The 12,500-nt window shown below is 37.4% G+C and overlaps 1 protein-coding gene across 1 annotated transcript in view; it reads right to left on the bottom strand.

Annotated features, from left to right (window-relative positions):
• Positions 1 to 8,592: 8,592 nt before the first annotated feature.
• Positions 8,593 to 12,500, bottom strand: part of LOC147468514 (uncharacterized) — a 4,557-nt gene continuing 649 nt past the window's right edge. Inside the window, exons 1-4 of the mRNA XM_086553734.1 lie at positions 10,126 to 12,500; positions 9,833 to 9,894; positions 8,931 to 9,676; positions 8,593 to 8,747 (exon numbers count right to left, since the gene is read on the bottom strand). The exon at positions 10,126 to 12,500 is cut by the window's right edge and continues 649 nt beyond it. Of these exons, the coding sequence (XP_086409860.1) occupies positions 8,593 to 8,747; positions 8,931 to 9,676; positions 9,833 to 9,894; positions 10,126 to 12,500 (3,338 nt within the window). The remainder of the gene's footprint in view (positions 8,748 to 8,930; positions 9,677 to 9,832; positions 9,895 to 10,125) is intronic.

Below are 12,500 nucleotides of genomic sequence, written 5' to 3'. Positions count from 1 at the left end.
TTTTATTCCATGTAGTTATGACTCATGTGGAATCCTCAGCAATAAAAGTTTATTACCCTAGACGCCTAACCTGTTATATTATGTTTGAGGTATTTTTTCCTATCTCGCAGAGTGGTAAGTGCCAGAAAAACAAAACATGCAAAATGCAAAATAACATCGTCATTCAACTGTTATCATTTCTTCAACATTTCCACTTCGGCCATTATCATTATATATCTTTCATTCTGACATTTCAGAAATCATAAACAGACAACACAGCATCATTGTCTCCTCGAGTTCACTGCCCAATATCTATCTATCTATCTATCTATATATTGAAGCATCTTTAGAGATTCTCTACGTCTTGCCATTGGACTCCACCAGCCAGTTAGCGGTTTCGGACGCGGCCGTGGCTTATGTTATTACTCATGTCTAATTCTTCCTGTTTCTTCTTCTTTTCGTTGTTATCATTTTCATCATTCTCATTCTCACTATTGTTATTATTATTATTATGAACATTATTATCACCATCATTATAAGTAATATTATCTGATATTATCATTATCATCATTTACATTGTTATCATCATCATCATCATTATTAACATTGTTATCATTATTGATATCACATTATCATTATAATCATATTACTATTGTTGCTATAATATATTTCATTATCAGCATTCTTAATTTTTGAACACCATTACTATCATCATAAAATAAAAGATTTTAATTAAAATGATTATTATTATTATCATTATCATTATTCTGAATTTGACCATTACATTATTATCGATATTACTATTATTGTTATTATTATACTTATTATCATTAATATTATTATTATCACGATGCTGATAATTATCATTATTATGACAATTTGTATCATTATTATCATCGTTATTCTTCTTATCATCCGTATTAATAAGATCATCATCATTATCACTACTTTCATTTTTTCCTTCATTATCATCATTGTTGCTACTATCATTCTCATTGATAGTATCATCATTGTTGATGTTGTCATTATTGGCATCGCCATATTACCATTCTCACCATTTTCATCACTGCTATTGGCATCATTAACCTTCCTGTCATGGCTACCATGATGAGCATACCGGTATTACCCTTATCATCCTTATTACTTATATTGTGTCATTTTTGACAGCCATCATAACTGCACATTTATATACAACAGAAGATAAATTAAGAAAAAGATATCGATATGAAGAATAGAATGCAATAGAATATAAAAGTAAGACAAAAAGAAAAGGAAAGAGAAAAAAATTGAAAAAAAGTACTCTAGCAGAAAAAAATAGAAATAGATCCAAACTCAATAAGAATATACAGCCAGTTGTTCAATGAAAATACCACCCTTTTGCATGCTAATGATTTTCTTAATGAAAGTCGAAGAAGAAATCAGATCAAAATCTTGGTAGTCCAATGTGACAAATGGTGACAAACGTATGAATGAAAATACATCATAATTATCAGTGATTAACATCCTGAACCTAACCATAGAGAGTTTGGATTTTTCTCTTTCAAATAAACTTATCGTATTCTTAATGAATTGTGTCCGTTTTCCTTCAGTCATGAGATGTCTGGCCGAGTTTACGAGCACCACCATCGAGGGGTTAGTATATCAGGGTTATAGAGATTATCTTGGCGACTGGCGTGCCAGAGGCATTGATTCGAAGAGTGTTTATTCAGGGACTTCCGCAATGATTAAGGGAAGCGTTGGCACTAAAAGAAGACGATTCTCTATCGACCCTTGTGAATACGACGCAATGAATCTGGAACCTTCTCATGACTGCTTCAAAGGCTGGGCCTCGGCTTTGGCTTACGAGTCGCGACCGATGCGAGTGAGAGACGCGGATGCGGTGGAAAAGTATTGTCAGAATCGCCAAACAAATTCTCCTGATATCGATGGGGACTTCCATGCGTTGTCTTTGTCAACGGATAGGTCACCTTGCAAGACAACGTCTCTTTTCCTTGAATGCATGCAAGAAGGCCAGGTGAACCGAGGTCCAGATCGGAAAGTCAAGATAGGTCAGAACCGACTAAGGTTCTGGGGGGTCAGCTCAAAGGGGCCATCCTCTTATTAGTCTTCTTGTAAATTGAATTTTGTGCTCTTGCTTTTTTGAGACTGGGTCAGAAGTATCTATAATTAAGGTGTCATTTGTAGAGACAATCTATGAACGTTTTTAAAGTTTGGCTGTTGAGGTTTTTAGTTTCCATGGACGGTGATTGGCTGGTGAATACACTGCCAGGCGCAGGGCGAATTATAGGAAAGACTATCCAGAATCTCATTTCATCTCCTCTCGAAACAACAACAGAAATTCCACATGCTCGTGTAGTACTGTACCATGGAGGAACTATTGAGAGACATGGTTTAACATTTGATGGACATGTTTCACACTGACATTTCCTATATCTATTGAAATATGATAGATCTTTTAAAAAATATTTCACAATCTATTTAAGTTTACGTATCTATTTAAGTACTTTTTTCTTAGTAATAGTAAACGATTAAAAAAGTCCTGATCAAGTTTCAAGTTTCTGATCAAGGTATCTCTTTATCTCTCTCTATAATTCTCTGTATCTAGATATCTCTCATTCTATATATATATATATATATATATATATATATATATATATATATATATATATATATATATATATATACACATCTCTCTTTGTCTCTGTAATTCGTATAAGCATCTCTACATGTTCGTGGTATCTTTGTATCTCTCTATATATTTACATATTTTTGTGTCTCCACATATTTCATTGTATTTGTATCTTTACATTTTCCATTGTCCCTCTGCATTTCTCTGCATTTATCATTTCATTGTGTCTTATCATGATTTTATGCATCTTTACAGCTTCCGCTGTACCCATGTATCTCTACAGCTTTCGTTTTACCCATGCATCATTGTCTATTTCATGATTTCATGATATCATGCATATGCAATCAACATCCCTCCCTCCCTTTCTCTTTCATGTCTCGTGAGAGATATTTGACACCATCGTAGTATGCCACATTTTTTATGTTATACATAAATACTAACTTATAATGATTTTTCTCTCACCTCTTTTAACGTGGTATGCTCGATTACAATAACGAAATATAACTTTGTTTTTTAGTGAGCCTTAACGTATTTTATTTATCATATTATTTATCATATTTTTATAAAGCTTTAATAAGTATTTAATGGGAAAATTACAGACTCAGCTTATATGCTGCAAGTGGACATCCAACCATGATGTTTGAAAATATATTGTTTCCTGAAGATGTTTTGTTGGCGATTGAATTGTTTTTAAGACTTAATTATAATTTTGTTGCTAACCATGCACCTCCCCAAAATTAGATTTCTTTCACTAGATTTTAAAGCGATTGATGTAGGATGTGTTCCCGATTCAATTGTACAGTCATCTGACGTGACAGAACCTTTTATGTTTGTTATGCTCACGAAAATTTGTCCCCTGCAGTACGTGTGTGTGGGTAGTGAATGGTAAAATTCATTCTGTGACTCTGAAACAAAGGGTGTTTTTAGCCAGTATGAACTTTGTAAACAAATTGTATTCATCAGACTCTCTAAAAAATCTAGATAATCTAGGCACGTTAAAACCAGAAAGTGAGAATTTGATGAACGGTATGGTATCGCTGAATCTCATATCTTTCCAAAGATAAGTATGGATGTATATACTATTGAAACACCTTCAGGTTGAAAGATCTCATACCAAAATATATGTACGACATCTAGGATCAGTGAGAAGGAAAAGATTGGAAAAGTCCCCCAAATTTTGTGGAAATATTTCATTCCTTTTGAAGATACACCACTTGGATGTATACCAGGCATATAACTCATAATATTGTCACTGTAGATCAGGGACCACTTTATGCAATACAATGGAGGCTACTAGAAAGTGCAAAAAGCACCATACGGCAGGAGTGTGAAAAGATATTGGCTGAAGGTGTCATTGAACCCTCTATCTCCCCTTGGTTATCACCTGTAGTTCTAGTCAAGAAGATAGATAGGGGTATATGGTTTTGTATAAACTTCCGGAATTTGAACAAAATGACACTACCTGACTCATAGCCTATGCCATGAATAGATGAAACATAGATAGATTGGCAGGTACTCACTGATATATAGCATTAGATACCAGATCTGCCTACTGGAGATTAGAAGTCAATTAAAAGGACAGGCAAAGACTCGATTCAGCGATGGCAACCGACTTTTAAAGTTAAAAAAGGACTTTTGGTTTAGCTATATCCCCTTCTACTTTCCGGTGAGTAATTATTGCTGTTTTGCATCCGGTTCTCAGACATCACACACTGTTTTTTCTCAATAATTTTGTTATAGCTTCAGGTTAGATTTATATAAGTGCAGTTTTGCTGTAGATCCTGACAAGGTCAAAGCAATATGTGGTCCCACTTCTAAACCTGATGTTTCACATTATGTGCCTGACTTTTTGAGTAGTAAGATATCCCTTGACGAAGGTATTTGACAAAATAATGGATCCACAGACGGTACCTGCAGCTCAACAGCAAGATGGAATGAAGTAAGGATATATCTCTATGAACAGAGACTCTCTCACAATAGAAAGACCTCTTTTATCCTTGGGCATCATGTCTACTTCTTGTTCTGTTGTGTTGACCTGTGACTTGGTTGGGTGGCGGTGCCCTTGACTAGCAGATCCTACTAGTATCATAGAGCTGCTGTGATGTAAGCGGGTATCACACTGTCTATGGTTACAGCGTGTTATCTTGTTGCCCATGATGACTTTGAAAAGACTGTCATATTTATGCTCGTTCCTCAGCAGTAAGTGTGAGCAGTCCTGCAAGTCTTATAGGACGTAAATGCTGATGTTGCGGATTGCTCTAGGAGGTCGTGCCTGTAGCCTTGAAGCAGGTCCTTACCTCTCTGATGAAGGCTCCGGGCTCGTCTGAACCTTGGGTGGCAGGGCGAGTGTTGTGTCGTAGACCAGCACGGCTGCTGTGCGCTAGTTCAGATGCAGGAAGAGCCGAGGGTGTGGGTGAGGTGGTTAAAGAGGCTGATTTCAAATTGATGGTTTCAGATGGTTACCGCTCCTGACCACTTAGTGAATTGGTCGATCATCGTGAGATTGTAAGAGAATGACTGATCTGTCGATAGTGGTCTCCTGATGTCCAGGTGGATATGATGGAAACGTCTGTTGAGGAGGCAATGGAGGCAGGTGCAGCTCCATTCGCTAACGTTGGAGTTGATGCCGGGCCACACGACCTGAGTTTATGGCATGTATGAACGCAGGTAGGTCGTGTTATATCACATTCGACCATGGTATTACTCCCGAGTAGCTGAAGGTGGAACTGTGTGGAATCACAGGCGCTGTGGAATGTGGTTTCCTTGTGTTGCTTGTTGCCACCACTGTAAAATCGATAGGGGTGTTTTGTAGTATAATCTTAGCGTTTACAATAACCCGGGAGTGTGTGTCTGCCGCCTGGTTGTCCTTTCCCCTGATGTGGCGAATTGGGAGATAAAGTCCAGGTGTCTCTCCTCTATTCGAATTTGCCTGGCGCCCTGGACCAGTGTATAGATAAGAGGCTTCTGATCCATTAGAGTATGGAATCTGTGACCCTGTGGAGAGTCTTTGAGAAAAACCAAGAGGGTGGGCATTACCTTTACTGTAGGGCGGCACTGGCGACCGCGTCTTAAGCATCGACGATGATGCTAATGGGATGCATGCAATCGCCAGGGCGGCTTTGCAATTTTCGAGTTGAATCAGTCCATTTGATGTCCCTCTGGCGCTGTCCCTTCTTTCTTGGTGTTAATGACCTGTATAGGGGTACCATTAGTTCAACTCGCTAAGAAAGGAATCTCTTGTAGAAGTTTAGTATGTCTAAAAACCGTCGCAGTGGCGTTGCATTGTTGGGGAAAGGAATTTGTTGATTGATCTCGACCTTGGTTCTCTTTGGGGTGAGGCCTGTAGCGCTGAGGATGTGGCTGATGAAGGTAAACGATGATACATCAAACTCACATGTATTACGGATTGATAACGAAAGGTTCTCTCAGGTGCTGTTAAGAGGACATCGTCGATATATACGAAGATGTTCGTGTATGAAATGCAGGAATGATTCGTCGGCATAACCAGGTACTTGTATAAGCCTAATGGTGGCGTCACTGCTGTTTTGGGTATGTCCTCCTTTGCCACATTGATCTGGTGGAATGCTTGCAATAGGTTGATCCAGCAGATGATATTACAGCTGGAGAGCTGTTGTGAGAAGTCTTGGATGGGAGAGATTGAGTATCTGTCTGGCACTATTTGGGCGTTTATCAGTCTGTATTCCCTGAATGGACTCCATCCATCGTCCTTCTTTTTCACCATGCGAAGTGGTGAGACCCATGTGCTATTGGATTTTGTGGTCGAATTCTGCTTTAGGCTTTAGATATTGCTCTAGATGTATGCGGGTGCGTATAGTGTCATATGCACCTTGGATAGGAAAACCACTTCTACAATTACAAATAAGAAAGGGAAGGGCATTGTTTTACCAGGCGTCATGGAACACCGTTCGCGATCTGCAGGGTACGGGAGCTGGGTGAAAATCTGTCTTAGCATCTCGAGATATTCTCGCCCGTATCTACAAGAAAGTATGTATGTCTTTCAGTGTGAGGTAGAGGAGGCGTCTCTTGCATGGGAAGCAGGAGAACGTCTCCCCGCCACAATGGGCAATGAGATTCACAAAGTTATAGTGATACCAGCAGAGATTGTAGTTCTGCTGGGGCGGGCACCGGGCGCTCTGCAAAGTCGTTGCAGGAGAGACTCTGCGGTGATTAGGCCGGGATTGGGAGCGCGGATGCTGCCGGGGGGGAGGGGGAGCGGGAGCGTCGCTGAGGAGATGGTGAGGTGTGCGTGTCCTTGCAGGAGCAAAGTTGGGTCTGTTTTTCTGTTGCCCTGAGAATTTATCATATTTTTTTTATGTCTTCGTGTCTGTTCAGTGAAATTGTTTGGTGCTGTAGTGGGTTGGCCTGTGGTAGGAGTGTGGTGAGTCCGAGTATCGGGTCCGGCACTGCGCATTCTATGATGCCGGATTTTAGCTAGGAATATGTAGTTAGCGGATGCATTGGCCACTTTAGTTGGAGAACATCCAGATGGTTGGGGGTACAATGTTGCCTCATGTACGACCTGCCCTTAATAGTGCAGTGCACAAGAGGGTAGGTAAGCAGGCATTTTATATACTTAAAGGAAAATATGGATACTTTCCCCAAAGGCTCACAAATGAACAGGATGCTGATGAAGATTCTGCACTCGTCTTAAGGGAAAGGCTTCATGAAAGCCACGTAAACAGCTCGGGATACAGAACGAGGATGGGCTCGATATCATAAGAAAAGAGTATGACAACACTTTAATCCGACAGAAGGTTTTGTCCTGCCTCGCCTTCTCAGCATACATATACAAATGTATATATATATAAATGTATATATATATATATATATATATATATATATACATACATATATATATATATATATATATATATATACATAATATATATATATATATATATACATATATATATATATATATATACATATATATACATATATATATATATATATATATATATATATATATATATATATATATATATATATATATATATTATATATATGTACATATGTATATATATACATACATATATATATATATTATTACGACCACTTCTCCTATACTTAGTATAATTGGCCTTGTCCGTGTTGAATCCATTTACTTTCTTTATTCTGAAAACTTATCACCTGATTCAACACTGGGAAGTGGTGTAATAACATTGCCACAATGTCCTTTTTATTGTGACAACAGTGATCCAATCTTATGTTAAGATACAAGAGCATTAATTGTTCAACTTCGGATAATAAAACACTTATATATATAAAATTCAAAACTATATTAAAATAAAATAGTCTTCTTCATTTAACAAAACATAAGAAATAAACACAATATGAATCTTCAAATCACTGATACAAAACTAAATAGAATATCTTTCAATAGCACCTCCAAACATATTCACTCGTAATAATTCCAATCCCCGTATTAATGGATTTCCCAAATACTGTGAGACAAACATTAACTATTTTAGTTAACAACCTGAGTAGGCAAATCACAACATCACACAGCATGAAAATATCCAGTAATCCTTCTGTCCTTGTCTCCCAAGTGTAAACAATGGCCTTAACCCCAATGTAGGAATACATTAACTATCTCCGTTAATATCACAATAATCCTACCACTGAGATCAAATACATCCATCAAACCTTGTAGCTGAACCCATCGAATCCACGATAAGCACCACAAGAAACACAACTTGGAAGAAATAACGCTACAATCGACCAAACAAAATAGTGAGAGACGACACTACTATCACAGCCTGGGTTCCCCACATGTCTCTCTCGAATGTAAACAAAACGCTCCTGATTAGGACGCTTGCATTGCGCATCTCGCTCTTCACTTCAAACAAAATCAGTATACATTACATGAAGTAAATATAACAAACAATCATAATTTCTATATTAGGAATCAGGGCGTAATACATCCCCCCCCTAAAAATAGTTTTCTGCTACAGTCCTTTGCTTTAAGGACCACTGCGAGATAAAGCATCTGCTATCACATTATCAATACCTTTAATGTGTTTAATTACTAGATTAAATGGCTGGAGCAGAAAACTCCATCTCATAAGCCTCTGATTCTTATTCTTAAACCTTTCAATAAAAATTAATGGGTTATGGTCTGTAAACACAGTAATAGGAAATGGTGAGGCACTTAAGTACACTTCAAAAAATTGCAAAGCCAAAATCAGAGACAATGCCTCCTTTTCTATTGTGGCATAATTAAGTTGATGTTTTTTAAACTTAGCACTATAATAACAGATAGGATGTAATATATCATCAAATTCTTGTAATAACACTGCACCTGCACCATAATCACTAGCATCAACATGTAAAATAAAAGAAACACTGTAGTCTGGATTCCTTAACACTGGAGGACACATTAACAATCCTTTGATTTTCTTGAAGGCATCTTCACATTCTTGTGTCCATGTAAATTTCTGGTTCTTCTTCAGTAAATTAGTTAATGGCACTGCTACAGTAGATAGGTTCGGACAAAATCTTCTGTAGTATCCCACCATACCAAGGAAACTCATCACTTTCTTCTTAGTGTTTGGTTGAGGAAAGTTCATTACTGCTTCCACCTTGGCAGTTATAGGAGCTACTTGTCCTTGTCCAACAACATAACCGAGAAATTCCACAGATGCATGTCCAATATCACACTTCTTAAGGTTAATAGTAAGCTTGGCTTCAGATAGTTTTTCAAACACTCTTCTTAAACGGCTTATATGTTCTTCCCATGTCTCTCCATAAACTAAGACATCATCAATGTATGCCTGGACTCCTTCTATATCAGCAGTTAGATAGTTCACCAATCGCTGGAAACTTGCAGGAGCATTCTTCATCCCAAACGGCATTACACGATACTGGAAGAAACCATCCGGTGTAACAAATGCTGAAATTTGCTTCGCCCTCTCCGTCAATCCAATCTGATAGTAGCCTTTTAACAGATCAATCTTGGTAATGTAGTTTGCATTTCCTATTTGGTCAATTATATCATCGATCCTTGGTAAAGGGTAAGCATCCGTCTTTGTTTTTTGATTCACTTTTCTGTAATCCGTACACAATCTAAAAGAACCGTCTGGTTTTGGTACCAATAGACATGGGGAAGACCAGCTACTTGCACTAGGTTCTATGATGTTATTATCTAGTAAATATCTTATTTCTTGCTTTAGATATTCCCTTTTCACATGATTCATCCTGTACGGAGCCTGTTTGATAGGAGAAGCATTTCCTACATCCACATCATGTTGTACCAAGTTTGTTTGCTGGGGTACATCACTAAACAACTTCACATTCTGATGTATTAACACACAAATTTCTTCCCTTTGACCATCAGACAAATGACTCAGTTTGTCATTCAAGTTATTCAGAATATCACTGTTACACAATTTCATATCTATATTCATATTTCTAAATTCATCCTCATGATTATCACTTATCACATTAAGATTGACAACCTTTGATTCAGTAACAAAATATTCTTTCAACATGTTTACATGACACACTCTTTCAGATCTACGTCTGTCTGGGGTTTTAATCACATAATTTACATCATTGAGTTTTCTTACAATCTCATATGGACCAGAGAATTTTGCTTTCAGAGGTTGCCCTTGCATAGGCAAAAAGGCCAATACTTGTTCACCAACTTTAAAATCATGCACTTTAGATTTAGCATCAAATCTGTGTTTCATTTTACACTGGGAGCTTTTCATATTTTCTCTAGCTAATTCCCATGCTTGAAATAGCTTTTCTCTAAAAGTTGACACATGATCTAGTACAGTTTGTTTTTCATCACTCTGAATCCACATTTCTTTCAGAACTTTTAAAGGACCTCTCACATCATGAGCAAATATGAGGTCGTGTGGACTAAATCCAAGAGATTCTTGCACAGCATCTCGTACAGCAAATAATAGGAAGGACACTCCTTCATCCCATTCTTTATTAGTGTCATTGCAAAATTTTCTAAGCATGTTCTTAAAGGTCTGATGAAACCTTTCTAATGCTCCTTGACTTTCTGGGTGGTAGGTACTTGAATGAATTTGTTTAATTCCTAGATCACTCATTACTTTTTGAAAATATGTTGACATGAAATTACTACCCTGGTCTGATTGAATTATTTTAGGCAAGCCAAAAGTTGTGAAAAACTTTATCAGAGATTTAACTATTACTTTAGCTGAAATGTTTCTTAATGGTATGGCTTCTGGGTATCTGGTAGCACAACACATAATTGTTAACAAATATTGATGTCCTGATTTGGTCTTGGGTAATGGTCCCACACAATCTACCAATACTCTACTAAAAGGTTCATCCAATACAGGAATAGGTATAAGGGGAGCTTTGGCAATACTTTGGTTTGGCTTCCCCACAATTTGACATGTATGACAAGACTTACAAAAATTAATCACATCCTTTTTTACATAAGGCCAATAAAAATGATTCAGAATCTTGGCATAAGTCTTCCTAATTCCTAAATGTCCAGACATAGGTGTATTATGAGCTAATTTCAATACCTCAGATCTGTATCTCTTTGGAAGCACAATTTGATGAACTGCCGTCCAAGAGTTATCTGCTGGAACTTTGGGCGGAGTCCACTTACGCATAAGGACACCATGTTTAATATAGTAGCCCTTGGAACATTCACTAATCTCTTTTTCACTCATAGCCACATTCATAAATTCTTTAATCTTAACATCATTACTTTGATCAATAATTAATTGTTCTCTATTACTCAAAATATTGGTATCTAGCTCTTGCACATCATGGGCATCACTCACACTAAACAAGGATGTTAACCCAAAATCATCCTCACACATTCTTTGTTCACTTGTGGATAGATCATTCTGATCTGCTACAATATCATCAGTAGACACCATCTGTGACCTTGAACGAGTCACAGCACAAGATGGAAAAATACCCGTAATTTCATCCTCTAACTCTTTAGTTTCATTTTCCTGAGTAGGTTCATCTACAACAATAGGGTCAGGTATAACTTTACCTCCAGCCATATCATTTCCTAACAGCAAGTCAACTCCTGGAACCGGTAACTTAGAAGCAACTCCAACTACCACAGAACCAGTAACAATACCTGATTTCAAGTAAACAGTATGAAGAGGTACCTTAATGACACCACCTACCCCTTCTAGGATGACACTTGCAGAAGTCAAGGTCAAATCAGACAACCGTAGAGATCCCTCTAACAACAAAGACTGAGCTGCTCCTGTGTCTCTCAAAATACGGATAGGCCGCATGGCATCACTCTCCTCAATACCAACAAATCCTTCCGAGAGGAAAGGTTCAAAGTCCAAATTCTCAACAACAGGATTCTTCTGCGGGGAAAGATTTACATTAGGCACATGGGAATACTGATCTTCCTCGGACCACATTTTCACTAATGCAGCAGACTTTGGTGAAACTTTGCTTATTTTTGGACAATTAGTCTTAATATGTCCTGGCTGTTTACAATAAAAGCATGTAATAGTTGTCCCAAATGAAGATTTACCAGGAGGATTGTTTTGGATTTTTGTAAAATTAGGTTTTCCTCCTTGTTGCCCACTTGCTGAGTTAACATAATTAACATTTGCTTTATTATTGTACTTATTCACTTGAGGCAAAGATCTATAATTAGTCTTATGAGTAAGTACATATGTATCTGCCAAAGAAGTAGCTTTGTCTAATGAGTCAATATCTCTTTCTTCTAGGAAAATTCTCAGATTAGGATCCAGACACCTTTTAAATTCTTCTATTAACATAAGTTCCCTGAGTTTTGAAAAATCCTCATCAATATTCTTGGATCTACACCAAAAGTCAAAGTTCTCCTTTAGACGACCAAATTCCTGATACGTCATAGAATCAGTCTTCCTAGCATTTCTGA

The sequence above is a fragment of the Penaeus japonicus genome, unplaced genomic scaffold (genome assembly GCF_977035675.1).
Source record: "Penaeus japonicus unplaced genomic scaffold, GWHDUDI00000001_assembly GWHDUDI00000028, whole genome shotgun sequence".
In the NCBI taxonomy this organism is placed as follows: Eukaryota; Metazoa; Arthropoda; class Malacostraca; order Decapoda; family Penaeidae; genus Penaeus; species Penaeus japonicus.
The sequence above is the reverse complement of the archived record's forward strand: the minus strand, read 5'-3'. Positions and strand labels throughout refer to the sequence as shown.